The sequence below is a fragment of the Heptranchias perlo genome, chromosome 39, assembly GCF_035084215.1.
Source record: "Heptranchias perlo isolate sHepPer1 chromosome 39, sHepPer1.hap1, whole genome shotgun sequence".
Lineage (NCBI taxonomy): Eukaryota > Metazoa > Chordata > Chondrichthyes > Hexanchiformes > Hexanchidae > Heptranchias > Heptranchias perlo.
This window is the reverse complement of record NC_090363.1, coordinates 7,238,299-7,264,781: the sequence shown is the minus strand read 5'-3', so window position 1 is coordinate 7,264,781 and position 26,483 is coordinate 7,238,299. Positions and strand designations below refer to the sequence as shown.

The following is a 26,483-nucleotide window of genomic DNA, read 5'->3' as shown; positions in this document are numbered from 1 at the left end:
CTCCTCAAAATATTTTCTCTCCCTTTTTGTTAAAATTTTATGTCGTCGACGTCTGTTCCTTTAGTTTTATATTTTTTTTAGGTACAATTTGTCACGGATAAACCATTTCTAGACTGCGGGAAAAAAATGCTCTTCTGGGTTTTTGTTTTTTTTGAAAAAAAAAGTCGTTTGTTACGTAACAACGGTTGACGTCAGAATGAGTTGCAGATATTTCAGTTAGCGCAAGCGCAGTGAGGTCGTCGTCCAATTTATATATATTTTAATGTCACTTTCCTCACCCTCTTTCTTCGTTCTAAGAAATTGTGTTGATATTAATTTTTATAATCAGAAGACAGACAAAACAATCAATAAATTAAAATTCTCCTCAGAGGAATAGCTGTTAAATATGTCACGTGATAGGAGGTTAGGCAAGGGGGACAAAAAAACACTATTTTGTGCATACAAACATGAAGTACAAAAATTATTATTTCAGTCAGGAAATCTGAACGGTTCAGATTCTTGCTTTTTAAAGTTTTCTTTTCTCTTCTTCCCCCCCCAAAAAAAACCGAGACGGTTTCGTCAACGTGGTGACGTCGTTGTAAACGCTCGTGTGGGTTTAATCGAGATAATATTTTAAAAAACAAAACATGTCATTCCCTTCGATGATCGTAATATTAAAGAAAACATTAAAAAAGCGCACCTTGTCATCCGATAATTTAAAATATTTTTTATATTTTTAAAAAAAAAGTGTCACGGTGACCTTTCACCCGCCCGCCACAAGAAAATGGCGGCGCTGGTGAGCAACTTGAGAGCTCAGCTCAGGATAATATCTGTGGGGAGGAGTTTTCTGCTCAGAAAGGTAAGAGGGTTGTTTAGGGGTAAGGCTCCTGTTTAAGTCAGTGACTGTGGTTAGGGGGTCCTTTTACTTATAAAGTATTTGAGCTTTGTCAATGTTAAGGGGGTATGAGTTCTCTCTTTATAAAAGGGCTCCTTCTCCAGGCACTGGTTTGGATCAGCATATTATATCTAACTGGCTATGCCCAACACAACTGGAGATCTATATGTTTTTTTTTTAAAAAAATGCTGCGAAGCTGTAAATTAGTTGAGTCTCTGAAAAGAAAGGACTTTACAAAGAATATACAGCACAGAAACAGGCTATTCGGCCCAACAGGTCCATGTGAGCCATCTATATAATGCCTTTTATGACCATAAGATGTCCCTACGTGCTGCACGGCCAATGAAGTACTTTAGAAATGTAGTCACTGTTATAATGCAGGAAAATCCAGCCAATTTGTGCACTGCAAGGTCCCACAGACAACAATGAGTTACATGACCAGATAATTTGTTTGAAGGATAAATATTTGGCGGGGCACTGAGGAGAACTCCTCGGCTCTGAGTAGTGCTGTGGGATCCTATATGCCCACCTGACATTGGTTTAACATCCCATCTGAAAGTCAGCACTGCCAACAGTGCAGTTCAGCACTGGTGTGTCAGCCTAGATTATGTGTTCAAGTCTTTGGAGTGGGACTTGATTCCTGAATTTCACTCACCTAAGCCAGAAGAGGAGCCCTGATTAAATTTTCACCCTGCTGTTGTCACCTCTAGACTTGACTATTCCCTTGCTTTCCTTGCTGGCTTCTCAGCCTCTAACATTTAGTTTATCCAAAATTCTGCTGTTCATAATCCTATCCTGCATGAAGTTTTACTCACTAATCGCCCCTCTCCTTGATAATCGACATTGGCTCCCGGTCCCCAATATCTGCAATTTAAAATTCTCATCCTTGTGTTTAAATCCCTCATGGCCTTGCTCCTCTCTCTATAACCTCCTGCAGCTCTTACCTGCTCATGAGAACTCTGGTCTTTTAGTGTATACCTGCCCCACCCCCACATTTGCCTTGCTATTGGCCTTGCCTTCAGCTGCCTAGGCTCCATGCTGTAGACTTCCCTCCCCCAAGCCTCAACACTTTTTTTCCCACCCCCACTATCCTTCTCCTTAAAACCCACCTGAGTAATAGAAGTAGTTCATTCCTACTAATACCTCCTTTTGACTTGGTGTCCATTTATTTCCGATTATGCCAATGAAGTTGTCTTGGGTTACCCATCTATGTTAAAGGCGCTACATAAACACAAGTTGTTTTGCCTTGATGTGATATTGGAAGTGTCAGGTTTTTGTTGGTTGGGGTGGAAGAGAAACACAGGTCACCCTACATGAGCGACCTGACCCTGTTCGGACGGAATTCCTCCTCGGAGGGCCGCGCCTCACAACTTGAGCCGTCTCTCGGAAATTCCCTCCGTGCCGTTTCACACCGCGCGGAGGGATTTCCTGTACGGGCTGCTCCTGCACACCATCCACTTCCTCGCCCTCGTCTCTCGCCCGGACACGCCCTGGCGTGCCATCCTGCCGTCCGGCGGAGACGGGGGTCCCCAGTGGGAGGCTCTCTATACGGGGGTCCTCCCGTGTTACTTTGGGGATCTGGGGTGGAGGGTGTTGCACGGAGCAGTCCCGTGCAATAGGCGGCTACGCCATTTTACGGACACCCAGGCCGCTTGCATTTTCTGCGGCCTGGAGGAGTCCGTTTTTCATTTGTACACTGGGTGTGCGAGACTGCAGCCCCGGTTCCATTATTTGGAGGGGCTGCTCAAGTTCTGGCTGCACTTCAGTCCCACGCTCCTGATCTTTGGCCGCCCGGTGAGGAGGGGGATGGGCAGGTCGGTGGACGTCCTCGTGGGCCTGCTCCTGGGCCTGTCCAAGGTGGCTATCCACAGGTCCAGGATGCTCGCGGTCCGTGGGGGCGGGCGCTCGGCCTGTCTGCCTCTCTTTCGCGGGTTGCTCCGCGCCCGGGTGGCCCTGGAGATGGAGCACGCGGTGTCTGCAGGTACACTTGAGGTTTTCCGCGACCATTGGGCACCGCAGGGGCTGGAGTGCATCCTGAACGAGGATAATAAAATTTTGATTTGAACACTTGGTTTTGGTTTGTTTGGTTTTTAGTTGTTAAGCACACCCCACATACCCCCTAATATAAAAAGGAAAAAAAAAAGGGAAAAAAAAACTCTGGTCTTTTAGTGTATACCTGCCCCACCCCCACATTTGCCTTGCTATTGGCCTTGCCTTCAGCTGCCTAGGCTCCATGCTGTAGACTTCCCTCCCCCAAGCCTCAACACTTTTTTTCCCACCCCCACTATCCTTCTCCTTAAAACCCACCTGAGTAATAGAAGTAGTTCATTCCTACTAATACCTCCTTTTGACTTGGTGTCCATTTATTTCCGATTATGCCAATGAAGTTGTCTTGGGTTACCCATCTATGTTAAAGGTGCTACATAAACACAAGTTGTTTTGCCTTGATGTGATATTGGAAGTGTCAGGTTTTTGTTGGTTGGGGTGGAAGAGAAACGCAGGTCACTCTACATGAGCACAGTAAAATACTTTGATCTCTAGGATTTTATGCTTTTTTGAAGAGCAGATACAAGTAATTGAAGTAGTGTCTTTGCTTGGCTTAGTGGGTATCCGTATCGTGTTTGCCATCGGGTTTGAAAGTTGTGGGTTTAAACCCTCCCCTTCCAGGTCTTGAGCACAATGTAGTGCGTCGCACCAGTACAGGCTGAGGGAGTGCTGCATTATCCAAAGCACAGGAGGTCCTTTGGGAGCGGCAGGTCTAGTCTACCTGTCCCAGTGGCTTAGGTGGTGGTGAAGATCTAATGGTACCATTCAAAGAAGGGCAGGGAGTTTGCTCAGTGTCTTAGCCAATCTTCCTCAACCAATTTATTCATCTCAGTGTTTGTAGAACATTCCTGTATGCAAAATGGCTGCAGTTGAAAGTAGCTAACTGTGCACAGACCAACAACAATTTGCATTTATATAGTATGTCGTAAATCTACAAAAAGACAGACCGCCAGGTCCATCGAGCCCATCCCATAGGTCTTGTCGCAACTGAGCATCAGGATCCCCAGAATTCCCTCCCGCCAGCGGTCCTGTAATCCCCTGGGAGAGTTTTTAAAAAAAAAACCTAGGCCATTTCAGGGGGAAGAAAATCCAGGAAATTCCCCTCCTACCACTTAAAGTGAACATACTAAAGAAGGCAGAGCTTAACCATACTGCTCGGGGAGGGGCGGAGAGGAATCTCTCATCATTGTAGAGTATATTGATTATGGAGAGGCTTTGGTCTCACTGAGCAGTAAGGTAAAACTGTGCCTCCATTAGTAACTGCTACCAGTAGAGGGAGTGGGAATAAACAAATCAAGTTGGAAGCAGTAGAAGGGAAACAAAGCAAATACTTGCACAGTAAGGGATATCACCCACCATTACACTTCACTGAAAGCCCGATGTGTGAGGTGTTAGCAGCAGCAGCCAGGCGATGGATACAGTAGCAGTTGTTGGTGCAGAATGGCTGCCCCAAATAAGCCTCTTCATAAAAGTTATTTTTATAAAGAACTTGACATTTTGATGCCAAAATAAGGTACTTTCCGAAGAAGAAAATGATGAGGAAGGAAAATTATTTATAAAAGCCTGTTATAGATATGCTGACTTGCACACTAAGGGGCTGAGGCAATTTTTTTTACTGCTTTTAAGTAGATTGTTGCAGCCAGATGTTGTCACAATGTAACAGTGATTAAAGCACACACACAAACTCTCAGTACTGGGGAATTTTTAATTGGGAAAACTTCAGAGTTTTTAGCTAGGAACAGGAGTAGGCCATTCAGCCCCTCGTGCCTGCTCTGCCATTTGATAAGATCATGGCTGATCTGTGATCCAGCTCCATATACCTGCCTTTGGCCCATATCCCTTAATACCTTTGGTTTTTTTTTTATTCGTTCACGGGATGTGGGCGTCGCTGGCAAGGCCAGCATTTATTGCCCATCCCTAATTGCCCTCGAGAAGGTGGTGGTGAGCCGCCTTCTTGAACCGCTGCAGTCCGTGTGGTGACGGTTCTCCCACAGTGCTGTTAGGAAGGGAGTTCCAGGATTTTGACCCAGCGACAATGAAGGAACGGCGATATATTTCCAAGTCGGGATGGTGTGTGACTTGGAGGGGAACGTGCAGGTGGTGTTGTTCCCATGCGCCTGCTGCCCTTGTCCTTCTAGGTGGTAGAGGTCGCGGGTTTGGGAGGTGCTGTCGAAGAAGCCTTGGCGAGTTGCTGCAGTGCATCCTGTGGATGGTGCACACTGCAGCCACAGTGCGCCGGTGGTGAAGGGAGTGAATGTTTAGGGTGGTGGATGGGGTGCCAATCAAGCGGGCTGCTTTATCTTGGATGGTGTCGAGCTTCTTGAGTGTTGTTGGAGCTGCACTCATCCAGGCAAGTGGAGAGTATTCCATCACACTCCTGACTTATGCCTTGTAGATGGTGGAAAGGCTTTGGGGAGTCAGGAGGTGAGTCACTCGCCGCAGAATACCCAGCCTCTGACCTGCTCTCGTAGCCACAGTATTTATATGGCTGGTCCAGTTAAGTTTCTGGTCAATGGTGACCCCCAGGATGTTGATGGTGGGGGATTCGGTGATGGTAATGCCGTTGAATGTCAAGGGGAGGTGGTTAGACTCTCTCTTGTTGGAGATGGTCATTGCCTGGCACTTATCTGGCGCGAATGTTACTTGCCACTTATCAGCCCAAGCCTGGATGTTGTCCAGGTCTTGCTGCATGCAGGCTCGGACTGCTTCATTATCTGAGGGGTTGCGAATGGAACTGAACACTGTGCAGTCATCAGCGAACATCCCCATTTCTGACCTTATGATGGAGGGAAGGTCATTGATGAAGCAGCTGAAGATGGTTGGGCCTAGGACACTGCCCTGAGGAACTCCTGCAGCAATGCCCTGGGGCTGAGATGATTGGCCTCCAACAACCACTACCATCTTCCTTTGTGCTAGGTATGACTCCAGCCACTGGAGAGTTTTCCCCCTGATTCCCATTGACTTCAATTTTACTAGGGCTCCTTGGTGCCACACTCGGTCAAATGCTGCCTTGATGTCAAGGGCAGTCACTCTCACCTCACCTCTGGAATTCAGCTCTTTTGTCCATGTTTGGACCAAGGCTGTAATGAGGTCTGGAGCCGAGTGGTCCTGGCGGAACCCAAACTGAGCATCGGTGAGCAGGTTATTGGTGAGTAAGTGCCGCTTGATAGCACTGTCGACGACACCTTCCATCACTTTGCTGATGATTGAGAGTAGACTGATGGGGCGGTAATTGGCCGGATTGGATTTGTCCTGCTTTTTGTGGACAGGACATACCTGGGCAATTTTCCACATTGTCGGGTGGATGCCAGTGTTGTAGCTGTACTGGAACAGCTTGGCGAGAGGCGCAGCTAGTTCTGGAGCACAAGTCTTCAGCACTACAGCTGGGTTGTTGTCCGGGCCCATAGCCTTTGCTGTATCCAGTGCACTCAGCCGTTTCTTGATATCACGTGGAGTGAATCGAATTGGCCGAAGACTGGCTTCCGTGATGGTGGGGATATCGGGAGGAGGCTGAGATGGATTATCCACTCGGCACTTCTGGCTGAAGATGGTTGCAAACGCTTCAGCCTTGTCTTTTGCACTCACGTGCTGGACTCCGCCATCATTGAGAATGGGGATGTTTGCAGAGCCTCCTCCTCCCGTTAGTTGTTTAACTGTCCACCACCATTCACGACTGGATGTGGCAGGACTGCAGAGCTTTGATCTGATCTGTTGGTTGTGGAATCGCTTAGCTCTGTCTATAGCATGTTGCTTCCGCTGTTTAGCATGCATGTAGTCCTGAGTTGTAGCTTCACCAGGTTGGCACCTCATTTTTAGGTATGCCTGGTGCTGCTCCTGGCATGCTCTTCTACACTCCTCATTGAACCAGGGTTGATCCCCTGGCTTGTTGGTAATGGTAGAGTGAGGAATATGCCGGGCCATGAGGTTACAGATTGTGCTGGAATACAATTCTGCTGCTGATGATGGCCCACAGCGCCTCATGGATGCCCAGTTTTGAGCTGCTAGATCTGTTCTGAATCTATCCCATTTAGCACGGTGGTAGTGCCACACAACACGTTGGATGGTGTCCTCAGTGCGAAGACGGGACTTCATCTCCACAAGGACTGTGCGGTGGTCACTCCTACCAATACTGTCATGGACAGATGCATTTGCGACAGGTAGATTGGTGAGGACGAGGTCAAGTAGGTTTTTCCCTCGTGTTGGTTCGCTCACCACCTGCCGCAGGCCCAGTCTAGCAGCTATGTCCTTCAGGACTCGGCCAGCTCGGTCAGTAGTGGTGCTATCTATCTCAGATTTAAATTTAGCAATTGCGCTAGTATCAATTGCCGTTTGCGGAAGAGAGTTCCAAACTTCTACCACCCTTTGTGTGTAGAAATGTTTTCTAATCTCGCTCCTGAAAGGTCTGGCTCTAATTTTTACACTGTGCCCCCTACTCCTAAAATCCCCAACCAGCTAGTGATTAATCAAGAGCACGATGCTGTGTAAAATAACCATTCCCCTGGGAGAAGCAAAACGGAAAGAACTTGCAAAGATATCGCGCCTTGTCGTGACCTCAGAACGTCCCAGAGTGCTTTACAGCTTATAAAGTATTTTTGTAGTGTAGTCATTCAGGAAATATGTCAGCCAACCTTCACACAAGTCCCACAAACAGCAGTACGATAATGACCAGGTCATCTGGTTTTTTTTGGGGTGGCAGTTGAGGGATAAATATTGGCCAGGAAATTGTGAAGAACTCCCCTGCTCTTCTTCAAATAGTGCCATGGGATCTTTATATCCACCTGAGAGGGCAGACGGGACCTCGGTTTAACGTCTCATCCGAAAGATGGCACCTCCCAGACAGTGCAGCACTCCCTCGGTACTGGGCGTGTCAGACTGGATAATGTGCTCGAGTCCCCGCAGTGGGCCTTGAACCCATGACCTACTGACTCGGGCGAGAGTGCGACCCACTGAACCAAGATGGACTGCTGTTGGGTCCGTGGAAATTCCAGTCTCCCTGGGCCTACTGCTCATTTTCAGTTTGCTCATTGGTGAGCAAATGAAACTGATATAGCAGGAATAGTTTATTAAGGTAAAATATTAACTCTAAAGCACCTACATGTTGTTCTACACTAGGGTTTCAAATTTTTTTTTAAAAATTCTGTGTTCGAAATGTACTTGTCCCCCATAAAATGTTGGTGTGCACAACCAATATTCCACCTGGCAAATAATGCCACCCTCTGGGGATTTACTTAATCATCTGTTTGATCCAAACGCACACAAACAATCTGACAGGAAGCCCAAGTCTTAACTTTGCAAACACTCAATACTCTCCACTTGCCTGGATGGTTGCAGCTGCAACAACACTCGGGAACCTCAACACCATCCAGGACAAAACAGTGCGCTTGATCGGCAGCCCATCCACTACCTTAAACATCCATTCGCTCCACCACAGTGGCTGCAGTGTGCATCATCCACAGGATGCACTGCAGCAACTCGCCAAGGCTTCTTCGGCAGCGCCTCCCAAACCCGCGACCTCCACCACCGAGAAGGATAAGGCAGCAGGTGCATGGGAACAACACCACCTTCGAGTCACACACCATCCTCACTTGGAAATAATTCGCCGTTCCTTCATTGTCGCTGGGTCAAAATCCTGGAACCCCCTATCTAACAGCACTGTGGGAGAACCTTCACCATAAGGACTGCAGCGGTTCAAGAAGGCGGCTCACCGCCACCTTCTAAAGGGGCAATTGGGGATGGGCAATAAATGCCAGCAACGCCTACATCCCGAGAATGAATTAAAAAAAAAATTACTTTCTTTTCGTTTGTGAACCAAGACACTAAGGTTTGGGGGGGGGGTGCAATTTTAACCTAACTCGCCCGTCGGGAAACTGACAGGATCGGTGCGACGCTGGTTTTACACCCTGCCCCGATTTTACACTCTCAAAGTAAACGGAGACCGATCCGGTGAGTTAAGTTTAAAATGACCCCGAACGTCAGCGGGATGTTTGACCGATGGTGTTCCAGTTGTGCATGATCCTGTGCTCACCAACATTGTGCGCATGAGCACTCGCTGCAGAGGCTGTTGGACAGTGATCAGAAGCAAGGACCCCAGGCTCTCCTCGATTCAGTTGAAAGCGGCTAACTCTGTGCGGACTGAGGCGCCTCTGGTTTGTGTGATTCTGATGCACTTTGCTTTCACCGACTTGAGCCGTGGGGAGAGTTTTCATGCGAGCTTTGAAGGCTGGCCACGCAACTGAAACAGTCGTTTACAACCGTGGCAATCTTTGACGTGAATATTGACCCAACCGGTTAGTGCTTGCTGCCAATGAGTAAACTAGCTGGCAGCCCCTGCAACGTAGAATCACCTATAATTTATAGCACAGCAACAGGCCATTCGGCCCAACTGGTCTGTGCCAGTGTTTATGCTCCACACGAGCCTCCTCACACCTTACCCGAGCCTGTGTTGCCTGAGCCCTCGGAACCACATGGAGTGGGCACCTCCGGGAAGGGAGTTGTTTTATGGGCCAGGCGGAGGGCGGGGGCGGAAATACAGCCATTTCCCAATCTCCACGCCCCCCAAATCTTTGTGCTTTTCTGCAGTGATTCATACTGCGATACAGTTCCTTGTGCACCGTGAGCCCGCCAGAGAAGTGGGCATTGTAATTGTGTGAGACTTGTCTGCCGAAGGAAACCATCACAGCTGTGCGTCTTAAACACATGCACACCACCATGGCTCATTTTCTTCCTTTTCCCTCTTTTTTTTTTTCCCTCCCCTCCCACCACAACCCAGGGTCTCTGAGGTCGAGTGTGGCTGACCCCACAATATGCCCAGGCTGACACATTCTAACTCAACATGGACCCAGGATGGAGCCGTGGGACTTCCACATCTGTATGGTTCTGGGTGATACTATTCACTGAACCATTTGGGGGAGGGAGGGGTGGGGAGAATATTGCCATCAGGGGCCCATTGGCATGGACTCGGCAAGTTGGCCTTGCTGACTAGCGCACCCTGAGGCCCAGTTATTCATAGCGACAGAAGTATTATAAGAATCCAGAATGTTTTTGCTCTTGTAAAGATAAAGAGATGGTTTTGGGGGCGGTGGGATGACGGCGATGGTTCCACTGGTCTTTTGTCACCACTCTTGCAGAATATAAAAGGGACACGTGCATTGTAATACGCCGACTCATCTATTCCTGGGCTGACTGTCTCGCCGTAACAACCTATTGATCTCTGACTACGGGGCAGGTGCCATGTGATGTCCCGTCACACGTCCTGCTGAATTTTGACACGCAAGCCAGGTGCACTGCCACTTACTGCCCAAGTAGTGCAAGTTTTAATTCGAAAGGCCTGAAAGCTGAGCATGTACAGCCCCTGCCACTCTCAGCACCGTCCATGCTTAGCACGGGCAGCCGCCTATATCTGGCAAACAGCACTAACCGCTTGTCATCGCCATAGGAACCAATTACAAAAGCGCCGCTTATAACTTATTGAGCGCGCCGACTACTTCGGTCAGTTACATTGAATTTACAGCACAGAAACGGGCCACTCGGCCCAACTGGTCCGTGCCGGTGTTTATGCTCCACACGAGCCTCCTCCCCTCCCTTCTTCATCTCACCCTATCAGCATGTCCTTCCATTCCTTTCTCCCTCGTGTGCTTATCGAGCTTCCCCTTAAATGCGTCTGCGCTATTCGCCTCAACCGCTCCTCGTGGCAGCGAGTTCCACATCCCAACCGCTCTCTGGGTAAAGTTCAAAAGGTAGAAGTTCTCTACTGATTTCAGGCAAAGTCGGGGTTTCGGTCAGCTGTTCGCACCTCGTTAAAGTGCGATTACCTTAGTGATGAGATTCTGGATGTAACTACTAACGATTGGGAGATGCAGTTGCTAAGTGAAGTTTCCTGCTTTTAAGAAGAAATATGTTGGTTGCTTTTTTGGATGTTACCGTCCACCGCCTATGGTGGGCAGATTGCGTTAACGCCTACCCGCCTGCTAAAAACGACTGGCTGTTGCCCCTTTCTGATCGATTGTGGGCCACTTCTAATGCCTGGTTGTTTTAAAACTCCTGAAACACATTCCGGCTCGTACGAGCGTAACTGACCTATACGGAGCAAGAAGCTTCTAGCTTCGCTTTCCGGACTGCTGAGTTAACCAGGTGACTAGTGCATGACTGTCGTCCTCCAACTCACTGGGGAAAGGGGCAAGGGGGGGTGGGGTGGTGCAATAGGCCAGAGTTCCCGCTTATCGCTATCCAGCGTTGCGTTTCTATAGCGGCTTCCACGACCTCGAGACGTCCTAAAATACTTAACAGCCAATGAAGTGCTTTTTTTTTCTGAAGTGTAGTCACTGTTGTAATGTAGCAATCCGACACCCGAGCCAGGCAGGCTCACTGTGTGCCAGGGCATTGTGACTGAGCAGCCAGTCTGGCTCATTAATGGGACTGGCAGATCCGTCGCTGGGGCTGGGATTCTTCACAGTTGGCTCCAGATAACCCTGCAAGCCAATGCCCTAACAAATGGGGTTGCCGTAGCTGGACGAGCAGTGGGAAGTGCTCTGCTGGTAACAACAATTTGCATTTATATAGCGCCTTTAACGTAGTAAAACATCCCCAAGGTGCTTCACAGGAGCGATTTTCAAACAAAATTTGACACCGAGTTCACATAAGGAGATATTAGGACAGGTGACCAAAAGCTTGGTTAAAGAGGTAGGTTTTAAGGAGGAGAGAGGTGGAGAGGTAGAGAGGTTTAGGGAGGGAATTCCAGAGCTTAGGACTTAGGCAGCTGAAGCATGGCCGCCACTGATGGAGTGATTAAAATCGGGGATGTGCAAGTCCCATGGTTTTTGTTGGTTAAACTCCGGTAGCCCAAAGCTCACTTTTCTTTTGTGGGGAGAGAGGGAATAAGGGCCATAAACCTTGGCTGTTGCTGTTGTTCTTGTGAGTTCCACAAGTGGGGCATGCCTCTACGAGGGGAGACTGTGCACTCCATATTGGGCAAACAGAAACTACACCAAATGGATTTCTAGGTCAATTTATTTGAGATGCTCAAAGGTGTTGGGACAGGACTACTGGATTATAGTGACTGAATACATCAAATTCCATTTATATTGTGAGATTCTGAAATTGTTACTCGTGTTTTGGGGGTCCCGTTATTCATTTTTTCTGCTTTTTAAGAAGATAATGTAGACCATGGGAATGGGTTTCTGTGCATGGCAGACACCAGGCTGACAAAAAAAACTAAGGCAAGGATGAAATCAGACTCCTTTTGTTGCCCTTCAGTCACACAGGCCCTGCTGACAATCTGTCCAGGAACTTGCATAAGGGTCATTTGGGTGAGATGCTCGAGGCTGGTTGTGTCTCAGTATCCTCAGGAAAGGATCGGAGGGATGGGGAAAGAAAGTCTCTCGCCGTAACTTTTAAAACCTGGCATCAACAACTTTATATTAAAAAAAAGAAATTCTGTCCCTCTTCCAGCTGTTGGTTTGTGCCAGAGATATTTTAAAAGTTTACGTTTACAGCCTGAAAGGAGCTATTGTACAAATTAATTACCAACACAGCCCCAAAGCTTACCAGGCTCTTGGTTGGAATTCATTGTAAATGAGTCTGACTGAAGCAACTTCAAAAGAAGACTGGACAAGCACCACATCAAAGTGTGCCGGTGGCAGAGGTACAGGGGAATCTCTACACTGTCCCATCAAACACTCCCCGGGCAGGTACAGCACGGGTTAGATACAGAGTAAAGCTCCCTCTACACAGTCCCATCAAACACTCCCCGGGCAGGTACAGCACGGGTTAGATACAGAGTTAAGCTCCCTCTACACTGTCTCATCAAACACTCCCAGGGCAGGTACAGAATTTTTTTTTATTAGTTCATGGGATGTGGGCGTCGCTGGCGAGGCCATCATTTATTGTCCATCCCTAATTGCCCTTGAGAAGGTGGTGGTGAGCCGCCTTCTTGAACCGCTGCAGTCCGTGTGGTGAAGGTTCTCCCACAGCGCTGTTAGGAAGGGAGTTCCAGAATTTTGACCCAGTGACTATGAAGGAACGGCGATATATTTCCAAGTCAGGATGGTGTGTGACTTGGAGGGGAACGTGCAGGGGGTGGTGTTCCCATGTGCCTGCTGCCCTTGTCCTTCTAGGTGGTAGAGGACGTGGGTTTGGGAGGTGCTGTGGAAGAAGCCTTGGCGAGTTGCTGCAGTGCATCCTGTGGATGGTACACACAGCAGCCATGGAGCGCCGGTGGTGAAGGGAGTGAATGTTTAGGGTGGTGGATGGGGTGCCAATCAAGCAGGTTGCTTTGTCTTGGATGGTGTCGAGCTTCTTGAGTGTTGTTGGAACTGCACTCATCCAGGCAAGTGGAGAGTATTCCATCACACTCCTGACTTGTGCCTTGTAGATGGTAGAAAGGCTTTGGGGAGTCAGGAGGTGAGTCACTCGCTGCAGAATACCCAGCCTCTGACCTGCTCTTGTAGCCACAGTATTTATATGGCTGGTCCAGTTAAGTTTCTGGTCAATGGTGACCCCCAGGATGTTGTTGGTGGGGGATTCGGTGATGGTAATGCTGTTGAATGTCAAGGGGAGGTGGTTAGACTCTCTTTTGTTGGAGATGGTCATTGCCTGGCACTTGCCTGGCGTGAATGTTACTTGCCACTTATGAGCCCAAGCCTGGATTTTGTCCAGGTCTTGCTGCATGCGGGCACAGACAGCTTCATTATCTGAGGGGTTGCGAATGGAACTGAACACTATGCAATCATCAGCGAACATCCCCATTTCTGACCTTATGATGAAGGGAAGGTCATTGATGAAGTAGCTGAAGATGGTTGAGCCTAGGACACTGCCCTGAGGAACTTCTGCAGCAATGTCCTGGGGCTGAGATGATTGGCCTCCAACAACCACTACTATCTTCCTTTGTGCTACGTATGACTCCAGCCACTGGAGAGTTTTCCCCCTAATTCCCATTGACTTCAATTTTACTAGAGCTCCTTGGTGCCACACTCGGTCAAATGCTGCCCTGATGTCAAGGGCAGTCACTCTCACCTCACCTCTGGAATTCAGCTCTTGTGTCCATGTTTGGACCAAGGCTGTAATGAGGTCTGGAGCAGAGTGGTCCTGGCGGAACCCAAACTGAGCAGCAGTGAGCAGGTTATTGGTGAGTTAAGTGCCGCTTGATAGCACTGTCGACGACACCTTCCATCACTTTGCTGATGATTGAGAGTAGACTGATGGGGCGGTAATTGGCTGGATTGGATTTGTCCTGCTTTTTGTGGACAGGACATACCTGGGCAATTTTCCACATTGTCGGGTGGATGCCAGCGTTGTAGTTGTACTGGAACAGTTTGGCTAGAGGCGCAGCTAGTTCTGGAGCACAAGTCTTCAGCACTACAACCGGGATGTTGTCGGGGCCCATAGCCTTTGCTGTGCACTCAGCCGTTTCTTGATATCACGTGGAGTGAATCGAATTGGCTGAAGACTGTCTTCTGTGATGGTGGGGATATCGGGCGGAGGCCGAGATGGATCATCCACTCGGCACTTCTGGCTGAAGATGGTTGCAAACGATTCAGCCTTGTCTTTTGCACTCACGTGCTGGACTCCGCCATCATTGAGGATGGGGATGTTTGCAGAGCCTCCTCCTCCCGTTGGTTGTTTAATTGTCCACCACCATTCACGACTGGATGTGGCAGGACTGCAGAGCTTTGATCTGATCCGTTGGTTGTGGAATCGTTTAGCTCTGTCTATAGCATGTTGCTTCTGCTGTTTAACATGCATGTAGTCCTGAGTTGTAGCTTCACCAGGTTGGCACCTCATTTTTAGGTATGCCTGGTGCTGCTCCTGGCATGCTCTTCTACACTCCTCATTGAACCAGGGTTGATCCCCTGGCTTGTTGGTAATGGTAGAATGAGGAATATGCCGGGCCATGAGGTTACAGATTGTGCTGGAATACAATTCTGCTGCTGATGGCCCACAGCGCCTCATGGACGCCCAGTTTTGAGCTGCTAGATCTGTTCTGAATCTATCCCATTTAGCACGGTGGTAGTGCCATACAACACGTTGGATGGTGTCCTCAGTGCGAAGACGGGACTTCGTCTCCACGAGGACTGTGCGGTGGTCACTCCTACCAATACTGTCATGGACAGATGCATCTGCGACTGGTAGATTGGTGAGGACGAGGTCAAGTAGGTTTTTCCCTCGTGTTGGTTCGCTCACCACCTGCCGCAGGCCCAGTCTGGCAGCTATGACCTTCAGGACTCGGCCAGCTCGGTCAGTAGTGGTGCTACCGAGCCATTCTTGGTGATGGACATTGAAGTCCCCCACCCAGAGTACATTCTGTGCCCTTGCTACCCTCAGTGCTTCCTCCAAGTGGTGCTCAACATGGAGGAGGACTGATTCATCAGCTGAGGGAGGACGTTCGGTGGTAATCAGCAGGAGGTTTCCTTGCCCATGTTTGACCTGATGCCATGAGATTTCATGGGGTCCGGAGTCAATGTTGAGGACTCCCAGGGCCACTCCCTCCTGACTGTATATCACTGTACCGCCACCTCTGGTGGGTCTGTCCTGCCGGTGGGACAGGACATACCCAGGGCTGGTGATGGAAGAGTCTGGGACGTTGGCTGAAATGGGTTAGATACAGAGTAAAGCTCCCTCTACACTATCCCATCAAACACTCCTAGGGCAGGTACAAAAACTGAAACTTGTTGGAAACACTGAGCAGGTAAGGGAGGATTTTTGAAAAAAATGGGGGGGAAAAGTTAACATTTCAGGTATATAACCCTTCGCCAGATCTGGGAAGTGTTACAAATGAGCGTCTTATAAGAAGGTACAGAGCAAAGGAAAGGAGGGGGTGGGGGAAGGAATACCACATACACAAGAAAAGAAAAAGACTGAGCTGGAAAGTGATTAGGTGGAGAACAGGAGATTGATAAATGACAGTACACGACAAGAAGTGGCACACAGGCACAGCATGGCTTAGACGTAGGGTGAAGCTCTCTCCACCCTTCCACGGAATGGCTCAAGGAACCCTTAGACTGGATGATGTGTTGGAATAGTTTCCCGCGGGTCCGGTATTATTTTCACACTTCTCCCGACCTGCAGAGTGCGACTCCACCATGGAGGATGCTTCAACCAGTTCACCAGCCTTTCAGCACCGGATCAGACCAGGCCACGTTCGATGTGATCTCTCGCTACAAGGAATGCCCGTGGGAATACCTGCAGAGCGAAGGTACTGTGCATATTCAAACTGCAAGCACACCGTGCGTTCCTGTTCATTGGGTCCAATGAAAGAAAGCGCTGCTCAGTGCCCCACAGTGAGCAATTTTCATGGTTTGGGTCTGCGATTCAGTCCGTGGGTTTCTCTGGAGGCCGTTCAGCCCCAACCTATGATTCTATCACCCGCCGTTGATTACTGTAGGATTCCTCCCTCGACCCGGACTGGACACCCCTCCCCCGACCCGGACCGTGTTACTTAGCATAAATAAAGCCTCTCTCTAAGTCTATGGCTGTATCTGCCCCCGCCTCAGCTCATCTGCTGCTGAAACCCTCATCCGTGCCTTTGTTATCTCTGGACTCGACTATTCCAATGCTCTCCTGGCTGCCCCCCCCGCCCCCCCCCCCATCTGCCACCCTCCACAAACTTGAACTCATCCAAAACTCTGCTGCCCGTACCCTAACTCGCACCAAATACTGTTCACCCATCACCCCCTGTGCTCGCTCCTGGTCCGGGAATGCCTCGGTTTTTAAAACTCTCAACCTTGTTTTCAAATCCCTCGGTGGCCTCTCCCCTCCCTATCTCTGTAACCTCCTGTAGCTCTCCGAGATCTCTGCACTCCTCCATTTCTGGCCTCTTGCGCATTCCTGATTTTAATCGCTCCACCATTGGCGGCCGTGCCTTCAGCTGTCTGGGCCCTAAGCTCTGGAATTCCCTCCCTAAACCTCTCCGCCTCTCTCTCCTCCTATAAGACGCTCTTTAAAACCTGACTCTTTGTCCAAGCTTTTGGTCACCTGTCCTAATATCTCCTTGTGTGACTCGGTGTCAAATTTTGTTTGATAATCGCTCCTGTGAAGCGCCTTGGGATGTTTTACTACGTTAAAGGCGCTATATAAATGCAAGTAGTTGTTATGGATGTGGGCTGAGAACAGCTAGCATCTATTAAATTGGGTGGTACTTGGCACTGGTGAAACTGATATCAAAATGAGGGCCTTCATTCACTCGCTTGTGGAGAATGCAGGCTACACAATAGACCAGATGCTGTCTAGAATAGAGGGGCTTCACTTACTCTAAGGAGTATGGGTAAGTATGGTCACCATTTTGACTTGCACACTGGGCACTCCTTTACGAAAGCCCATGACATTGCCTATCCTGGAGACTGCACCATGTATAAATCAACGGTTTTGTTTTATTCTAGGGTTCACGGTTAATGCAGTAGGCTGATCCCCAGAATGCAGTAGTTTTACTTGTGCTAAGCCACCATTGGATCAATGCTTGTGAGGCTCAGTATTATGACTAAAAATGTGAACTTTGACCTTCAATAGCTTTCCCTCTCACTGGGGTCTCTGACCTGATTTAATGGTGTTAAAAGAACATGACAGACAGACAGACAAGGAGGGGGCTGATTGGTGCAGTGGGTCAGACGCTGTCCTCTTCCCCCTCTGGGTCTGGGTGGTAAGTGGGTCAGACACTGTCCTTTCCCCCTCTGGGTCTGGGTGGTAAGTGGGTCAGACACTGTCCTTTCCCCCTCTGGGACTGGGTGGTGCAGTGGGTCAGACACTGTCCTTTCCCCCTCTGGGACTGGGTGGTGCAGTGGGTCAGACACTGTCCTTTCCCCCTCTGGGACTGGGTGGTGCAGTGGGTCAGACACTGTCCTTTCCCCCTCTGGCACTGGGTGGTACAGTGGGTCAGACACTGTCCTCTTTCTTCCTCTGGGACTTGGTGGTGCAGTGGGTCAGACACTGTCCTCTTTCCCCCTCTGGCACTGGGTGGTGCAGTGGGTCAGACACTGTCCTCTTTCCCCCTCTGGGACCGGGTGGTGCAGTGGGTCAGACACTGTCCTTTTCCCCCCTCTGGGACCGGGTGGTGCAGTGGGTCAGACGCTGTCCTTTTCCCCCTCTGGGACTGGGTGGTGCAGTGGGTCAACCCAGATCCTCGAGGTGAAAGGGGAATGCTTAACTCAGTACACACTCAGCTTTCACACCTGAAGGCAATCCTGGCCTCCCCCACACTCAGCAGGAGTCACTGGATAGAAAACAGGGGCCCAAAATTTCCTCCAGCCCCTCTCTGCCACTCTCTTCACCACTCAGCTGACGAAGGAGGAAAGCTCCGAAAGCTTGTGATTTCAAATAAAGCTGTTGGACTATAACCTGGTGTTGTAAGACTCCTTACACTGGAAATATGGTGAGGCTGGACCTTCAGCCTCCAGTCTACCCCAAATCCCAGGGCTGGAGATATTAGCATAAAACGGGTGGGTGCTTGTACAATGTAAGGACTCTCTGGGCATCTGCTCCTCGGGGGTTAGTAAAATCAGTGCCGTCCCATGCGGTCATTGGGTAGCTAAACACTTTAATAAGAGCGGCAGCAATATTTTGGTTATTGCAGTTCTCTAGCGTTGGTCCATCTCTCTGTGATCAATCGCCATTAGGACACTGGCGTTACACCCCAACTCCCTCTCGGTGCAGTCAGTAAGTTTACGTCAGGCAGGGTGTGTACTTTACCTTGGTCACGGTAAAGGCGGAGCTGTAGGGTTTCTGGCGTGGGACCGTAATCCTGCCCCTTTCAACGATGTCATGACGGTACCCAAGAGGCTCCCACTCTTCCGCCATCGCAATTTCACAACGAGGGGAAACAGAAAAGGGCCAGAGACTCGGCGGAAATGGGTGGGATCTCAAATTCAGTCCCCCTCCCCCATACCCCAATCGGCCTGACTTCTGTCATCGTCTTGCCTTTCGGGACTCGGGAGCGGGTGCTCCCACTAGGAGTCTCCAGGAATTGGAAGATTAATCTCCAGAACCCTGCTTCATTTTCTTTTGAACACTTTCATTTATTAGTTATAAAAATGTTGGGAGATGTGGGAGGAGGGGGAAAGGCTGACCGTCAAGAACCATCCAATCCGGTAACGAAGAGTCTGCACGTTTTCCGATTGGTGCGGGAAGGCGGTGAGCTCCGAGGATGGGCGTGTCGGGCGGCCAATGGGGGGAGCGTGAGGTCACGTGACAAAAACCTCCAGAAATATGTCCAACCAGAGTTGGCAACTGTAGCTCCCACTGAGCTATGCCCCTGCTAGCTCACAGATGCTGGTCGAAGTCGCAGTGGCCTGCACTAACTCTGGCTGAAACCAGGGAAGGGAAACTGATGACTTCTAATACGGTGTGGCTCAGTCCCATGACTACTGGTAGACTTGCCGACCGAGACAGTGGGGGAGTTGAGCGCATTTCAAAATTTGTATATCTCGGTTTTTTTTTCTGCTCAAGTCTGCCTTTTTAAAAAATATATAAATTAAAATCTAGTTATTGGAAGAGGGTGATTCAAAGCTCCAGTCGCTCAGGTGGAAACTGTCCCTAACTTTTTTTTTCTTATGTCGCAGAATACATCGAGCGATACGGCAAACAGCCGGTGTGGGCTGACTATCGGAGGAATCACAAAGGTGGGATCCCGCCTCAGAAGACCAGAAAAACCTGCATTGTAAGATCTCCTAATGGCTGTTCCTGTCTAGGTTCTGTAATTGCGCTGGTTCTTGCCGTCAGACCCCTGTCTGGAGCCGCTGCATTCAGTTCAGGGGCACCGAACCTCAGGAAGGATATATTGGCCTTTGGAGGGGGTGCAGCGCAGATTTACCAGAATGATACCAGAGGGTTGAACTATGAGAACGGGTTTCGTAATCTTGACTCGTATTCTCTTATTTAGAAGGTTGAGGGGTGATCTAATCGAGGTGTTTTAAATGATAAAGGGTAGAAACTATTTGCTCCTGGTGGAGGAATCAAGAACATCTTAAATAATCTTAAAAAGAGCTAGGCCATCGAGGAGTGGAATCAGGAAGCACTTTTGCACGCAAAGGGTAGTGGAAATCTGGAACTCTCTTTCTCCCATCCCAAAAGGCTGTGGATGCTCGGGGTCAGTTGAGCTTTTAAGACTAGGATCGATAGGTTTTCGTTGGGTAAGGGCATTAAGGGATATGGAGGAAAAGCGGGTGAATGGGGTTGAGTTACAGATCAGCCTTGATCTGATTGAATGGAGGAACAGGCCCGAGGGGGCTGTATGGCCTCCCCCCCCCCCCCTGTCCCAATGAAGTGACCAATTTTTACCGCGTGGCGGAGCTGAGCTCGTACAGCCGGAGAAGTCACGAGCCTGAGTTTGCACTAATTGTGCTCGTGTGTGTTTTAAAGGCACGCTGACGGACTTCACCATTCAACCTGATTTCTTGTGGTGAGGGAGGAAGGGGGTTGGTAAAGAGCTCCAAGGTTTTTTAAGTGCACAGCATAGGACGGGATGAGAGCTCGGCCAACTTGAGGCCTCAGCCATCGTGGTGGGTCCGGAGCTGCTAGTGTCTGCAAACCCAGCGACAGCATGGTCATTGGGCATTTTGTGTTGGGTAGAATCATAGAGCACAGGAGAAGGCCATTCGGCCCGTCATGCCTGTACCGGCTCTTCGAAAGGGCTATCCAATTAGTCCCACTCCCCCCTGCTCTTTCCCCATAGCCCTGCAAATTTTTACCTTCAAGTATTTATTCAATTCCCCTTTTGAAAGTTACTATTGAATCTGCTTCCACCGCCCTTTCAGGCAGCGCGTTCCAGATCATCACAACTCGCTGTGTGTAAAAAAAAAAAAAAAAAATTCTCCTCCTTATCTCCCCTCTGGCTCTTTTGCCAATTACCTTAAATCTGTGTCCTCTGGTTACTTAACCTCCTGCCAAAGGAAACAGAGGAAATAGGAAGAAACTATCAAAACCCTTCACGATTTTGAACACCTCCATCAAATCTCCCCTTAACCTTCTCTGCTCTAAGGAGAACAATCTCACCTTCTCCAATCTCTCCACATAACTGAAGTTCCTCATCCTTGATACCATTCTGGTAAATCTCCTCTGCACCTTCTCCAAGGCCTTGACATCTTTCCTAAAGTGCAGTGCCCAGAATTGAGCACAATACTTCAGCTGAGGCCGAACTAGTGTTTTATAAAGGTTTAGCATAACCTACTTCCTTGCTTTTGTATTCTAGGCCGCTATTAATAAAGCCATGGATCCCATATGCTTTTTTAACAGCCTTAACAACCTTCAAAGATTTGTGTACATGAACCTCCAGCTCTCTCTGTTCCTGCACCCCCTGTAAAATTGTACCATTTTAACGAGCTGCTTTCCTTCTTCTGCAGAGAGGGGACAAGGTTAGCGGCAATCCTTGCCCGATATGTCGAGATCCAAAGATTCACGTTGACCACAGGGTGAGTGAGTATTTCCATCTGTAGAAGTGCCTGCAGATTTTAATAGTTCTCTGGATACGGGTGACTCCTGCAAGGCTGCATTTATTCCTCAGCCCGAGTTGTCCTGAGAAAGTGGCGGTGGGAATTTATTTTAATAACTGAGCGACTTGCTGGGCTGCTTCAGGGGGCTTTAGTCATCAAACACACAGTGCGGACTAGACCAAGTACGGGCGGCAAGTTCCTTTTGCCTGAAGAACATCGGTGAAGCAGCTGGGTTTTTATGACGGTCCGATAGCTTTCGTGGTCATTTTTAATGTTGCCAGCCGACAAATTCATTAAATTCAATTTCACAACTCGCTATAACTTCCAGCAAAGCCTCAAATTTACAATTCTCATCCTTGTGTTCAAATCCCTCCGTGGCCTTGCCCCTCCTTATCTCTGTAACCTCCTCCAGCCCCAAGACCCTCCGAGATCTCTGCGTTCCTCCAATTCTGGCCTCTTGTCCATCCCCAATTTCCATCGCTCCACTGTTGGCGGCCGTGCCTTCAGCTGTCTAGGCCCTAAGTTCTGGAATTCCTTCCCTAAACCCCTTCGTCTCTCTATCTATCTATCGCTCTCTCTCTCTCCTGCTTTAAGAGGCTGCTTAAAACGTACCTCTTTGACCAAGCTTTTGGTCACCTGTCCTAATGTCTTGTGTGGCTCGGTGTCAAATTTTGTTTGATAACACTCCTGTGAAGCGCCTTGGGACATTTTACTACTTTAAAGGTGCTATATAAATGCAAGTTGTTGTTATGTTTTAAGCAACGGAAATAGACCATAGAAGTGACTGTGTACAGATATATGGGCTCTTTTGCCACCACTGTCAATCTGCTGAGACACCCGCTTCTATTTCCTGCAGAATGTAAAGCTTCTGGAGCAGTTCATTTGTCCTCACTCTGGTATCATCTATCATCCAACCAGAACCGGTAAGGACTTGATTCGTTACTTCTTTATGACTCCCAACACACAGGAGTTAAAAGGATCAACAAAAATTGACTTCCCCACAGGCAAAGTGCACAACAAGTCAGCTCCCTCCACAGCTCAGTGAAACTGAGCAATGAACAGTTGAACCTGACAGACCAGACAGTCGCTGGTTCAGTCACCGGTTTGTGATAACTTAGCTGATCTTAGCCAGAGATGGGTCAAACACTGTCCTTTTCCCCCTCTGGGACTGGGAGGGGTAGCGGGTCAGACGCTGTCCTTTCCCCCTCTGGGACTGGGTGGTACAGTGGGTCAGACACTGTCCTTTCCCCCTCTGGGCCTGGGTGGTACAGTAGGTCAAACACTGTCCTTTCCCCCTCTGGGACTGGGTGGTACAGTAGGTCAAACACTGTCCTTTCCCCCTCTGGGACTGGGTGGTACAGTGGGTCAGACACTGTCCTTTCCCCCTCTGGGACTGGGTGGTACAGCGGGTCAGACACTGTCCTTTCCCCCTCTGGGACTGGGTGGTACAGTGGGTCAGACATTGTCCTTTCCCCCTCTGGGACTGGGAGGGGTAGTGGGTCAGACACTGTCCTTTCCCCCTCTGGGACTGGGAGGGGTACTGGGTCAGACACTGTCCTTTCCTCCTCTGGGACTGGGTGGTACAGTGGGTCAGATACTGTCCTTTCCCCCTCTGGGACTGGGTGGTACAGTGGGTCAGACACTGTCCTTTTCCCCCTCTGGGACTGGGTGGTGCAGTTGGTCAGATACCCCCTTAGAACAGTTTTGCCTGTGCTTGTCACCTTTCCCCTGACAGTCAGGACTCCGGGCAATATCAGGTGTGCAGCTGCTCTCTCGTGTATCGCAGAGTGTCCATTTTTCTTCTCTGAGCTCGTGCTTGGACAGGTAGTTGTTATGGATGCTTTGTTCTCCACTTCTATGAGCGATGACTCTGCTTTATCCCATTTTATCCTAGGTGTGTGTATGAAACAGTACAAGAACTTGACCAAAGCAATTCAGGATGCAAAGGATCGTGGTAAGAAGCCTGGGGAATGTGGAACACAAAGTATAACTGGCTTAATTGTGGGGGTGCAGGAGAGAAGGAAGTGGGTTGTGTTGAAATCCTTATCAAATTACAATCTGAACCGTCTGGATTTAAACCTCTTGTGTAGCAGACTGGGTGGTGCAGTAAGTTGGATCCTCATTTATCCTCTGGGACTTGGGTGATGCAGTGGGTCAGACACTGTTGTTTCTCCTCTGGGATGGGGGTTCAGTTCCAGCCCACACAGGAGATGAAGTTCTTTTCAGTCAGGGGATTGTCCAATGCCTGTAATGCACACATCCTCACTGAACAGTTCCCAATTGCACAAGTTTGACTTTCACTAGTGATGCATATATTGATAACATGAGTGGTCTGTATGGTTGAAAGACTTTACCTTAGACCAAACAAGACTAAGACCCCATCTTGTATCCCTGTTCTGTGCTGAACCAGCTGATCTCAGAAGGGCCACAGTGACCTACGGGTTGGGGGGGAGAGGGAAAGGGAAACGAGTCAGCTTCCTGGTCCAATCAGCCAGTGGCCCCGTTGCTAGAAACGGGCGAGAGATATCAATCGATCACTGGGTTGGGCTGTGATGTGCAGTATATTCAGCCAGCATGCTGACAGTTGGTTTATGCAGGATGAACAGCCACTCGAGCGACTAGTGAAAACCAGTGTTTTTGCGGGACAGGGTTGGAGGTTAGAGCATTATACGAGTGTCATTTTACACTAGTGAATGGTGAAGCAATAAGTATTGTTACGGGCTGGGTTCCTTTTTTTAAAATAAAATTCCTGATCAAGTTGCTGAGTGGTGTAAATGCACCCAGCCCAGTTTGAACTGGTCACATGCTGTCCTGCTAATTCCATTTATCACGTCCTGTTCCAGGTTTGATCAGATTCCAAGTCCCACGCGTTGAGCTCAAGCCAGAGGATTATTCCAACTCCCATGGGGCAGTGGGTAAAACACCGCCCCCGCCCCAGCACGAGGGACCCTGGTACAGCTGGTACCAGTGGCAGGCGCCACCCGAGAAAGAGGTCGCTCGGATTCGCAAGATGTACAGACCCTTCCTGAAAGAGAACGTCGCTCCACCTTCAACTGAAGCATCGTAGCTTTTGAAACGATCCGAATAACTGACCAAGCTATGTGCTGCGGTCCTGGAGCATATCAGCCAGAATGTGTTAACCTAAAGTGTTTTCAATAAAATGTGAATGCAGTCCAGCCCACTCATTGCAGTTAGTGATGGATTGGAAATTAATGCAAAATATCCTGCCTGAATCTGACCCACTTCATTTTGAAGATTAGACTGTGTTTGCAATGTTTATTGTTGAGCAGAGTCTTGGGGATGAAAGCTTGGAGAGGGTGCAGAGGAGCTTTACTAGAACAGTAGCAGGGCTGAGGGACTCCAGTTATGGGGAGAGTCTTTTTTTATTTGTTCATGGGATGTAGGAGTCACTGGTGAGGCTGGCATTTATTGCTCATCCCTAATTGCCCTTGAGAAGGTGGTGGTGAGCCGCCGCCTTGAACCGTTGCAGTCCGTGTGGTGAAGGTTCTTCCACAGTGCTGTTAGGGAGTTCCAGGATTTTAACCCAGCCGGAATGGCGATATATTTCCAAGTCGGGATGGTGTGTGACTTGGAGGGGAACGTGCAGGTGGTGTTCTTCCCAGGTGCCTGCTGCTCTTGTCCTTCTAGGTGGTAGAGGTCACGGGTTTGGGAGTTGCTGCAGTGCATCCTGTGGATGGTACACACTGCAGCCATTGTGCGCCGGTGGTGAAGGGAGTGAATGTTTAGGGTGGTGGATGGGGTGCTAATCAAGCAGGTTGCTTTGTCTTGGATGGTGTCGAGCTTTGAGTGTTGTTGGAACTGCACTCATCCAGGCAAGTGGAGAGTATTCCATCACACTCCTGACTTGTGCCTTGTAGATGGTGGAAAGGCTTTGGGGAGTCAGGAGGTGAGTCACTCGCCGCAGAATACCCAGCCTCTGACCTGCTCTTGTAGCCACAGTATTTATATGGCTGGTCCAGTTAAGTTTCTGGTCAATGGTGACCCCCAGGATGTTGATGGTGTGTCTAGAGAAGCTGGGATTGTTCTCCTTACAGCAGAGAAGGTTGAGGGGAGATTTAATTTAAGAGGTGTTCAAAATTAAGGGGTTTTGACAGAGTAAGAGGGAGAAACTGGCAAGTGGGTCAGTAACCAGAGGATACAGATTTAAGGTAATTGGCAAAAGGACCAGAGGTGAGATGAGAATTTTTTTTTATGCAGTGACTTATGATGATCTGGAATGCACTGCCTGAAAGGGTGGTGGAAGCAGATCCAATAGCAACTTACAAAAGGGAATTAGATAATTAATTGAAGGGGAAAAATTTGCAGGGATATGGGACTAATTGGATAACTCCTTCAAAACACCAGAACAAGCACGATGGGCTGAATGGCCACCTCCTGTGCTGGATGATCGTATGAAAGCTAGAGGCTGGGCTGGGCCTGAGAATACACACTCATATCCAAGGGTTGGTGTAAGCATGATCAATTGCAGATTGACAACTAGCTAGATCACTGACTCTTATTTGCTGGACTATTGTGTATGATGCAGTGGCTACTGCTGCTATTTCCTGTTAAGTAACTGCAATAAATTTGCATAATCTGAAGTCAGGGGACACAGTACCTTCCACACGAGTTAACAATCAAGAAAGCCTTAAGAATGGGTGGTAGATTAAAAAACCACTCTGTGCCTCAATATGAAATGCTGTGTTGTATTTGGGATGTACACAGGGCAACTTCAACAAGCTGAACTGCCTCTACTCATTCCTACCTCAAGCTCTTCCTCTACCATTTACAGGTGGTAATAGCCTGGATTTTCTTCTTGCCCATTAAATGGGGGTATGGTTAACCCCTCCAAATAATTACAGTCATTATTCTAGTGGCAGTAAGAGCTGCTGGAGGTAGCCCTGAGGATCCCACACTAACGGCTATCTTGTGTTGTACTACAGGTTTTTTTCTTTGCCTGCGTCGTGTTTTTAGGGTGTGTTAGGATTTTTGTTTGCTGCTTCTTTTATGCAGCATAGCTCAAAGTACTGCTTTGTACTCATGTAAACATGGCTGTCTCAATAGGAACACTTGTAGCTTAAGGTATATGAAGACAACGTACAGAGATTAGGGGGAGGAAGATTCAGAATAACAATTCAACACTACTACAT

General features: G+C 48.9%; 1 protein-coding gene across 1 annotated transcript; it reads left to right on the top strand.

Annotated features, from left to right (window-relative positions):
* Positions 1–729: 729 nt before the first annotated feature.
* Positions 730–24,509, top strand: mrps18b (mitochondrial ribosomal protein S18B). The gene is made up of 7 exons (XM_067973998.1): positions 730–838; positions 15,983–16,109; positions 19,465–19,562; positions 21,244–21,312; positions 22,190–22,256; positions 23,228–23,287; positions 24,177–24,509. The coding sequence occupies exons 1-7, from the start codon at positions 764–766 to the stop codon at positions 24,398–24,400; spliced, it is 720 nt and encodes a 239-aa protein (XP_067830099.1). The 5' UTR covers positions 730–763; the 3' UTR covers positions 24,401–24,509.
* Positions 24,510–26,483: the final 1,974 nt, after the last annotated feature.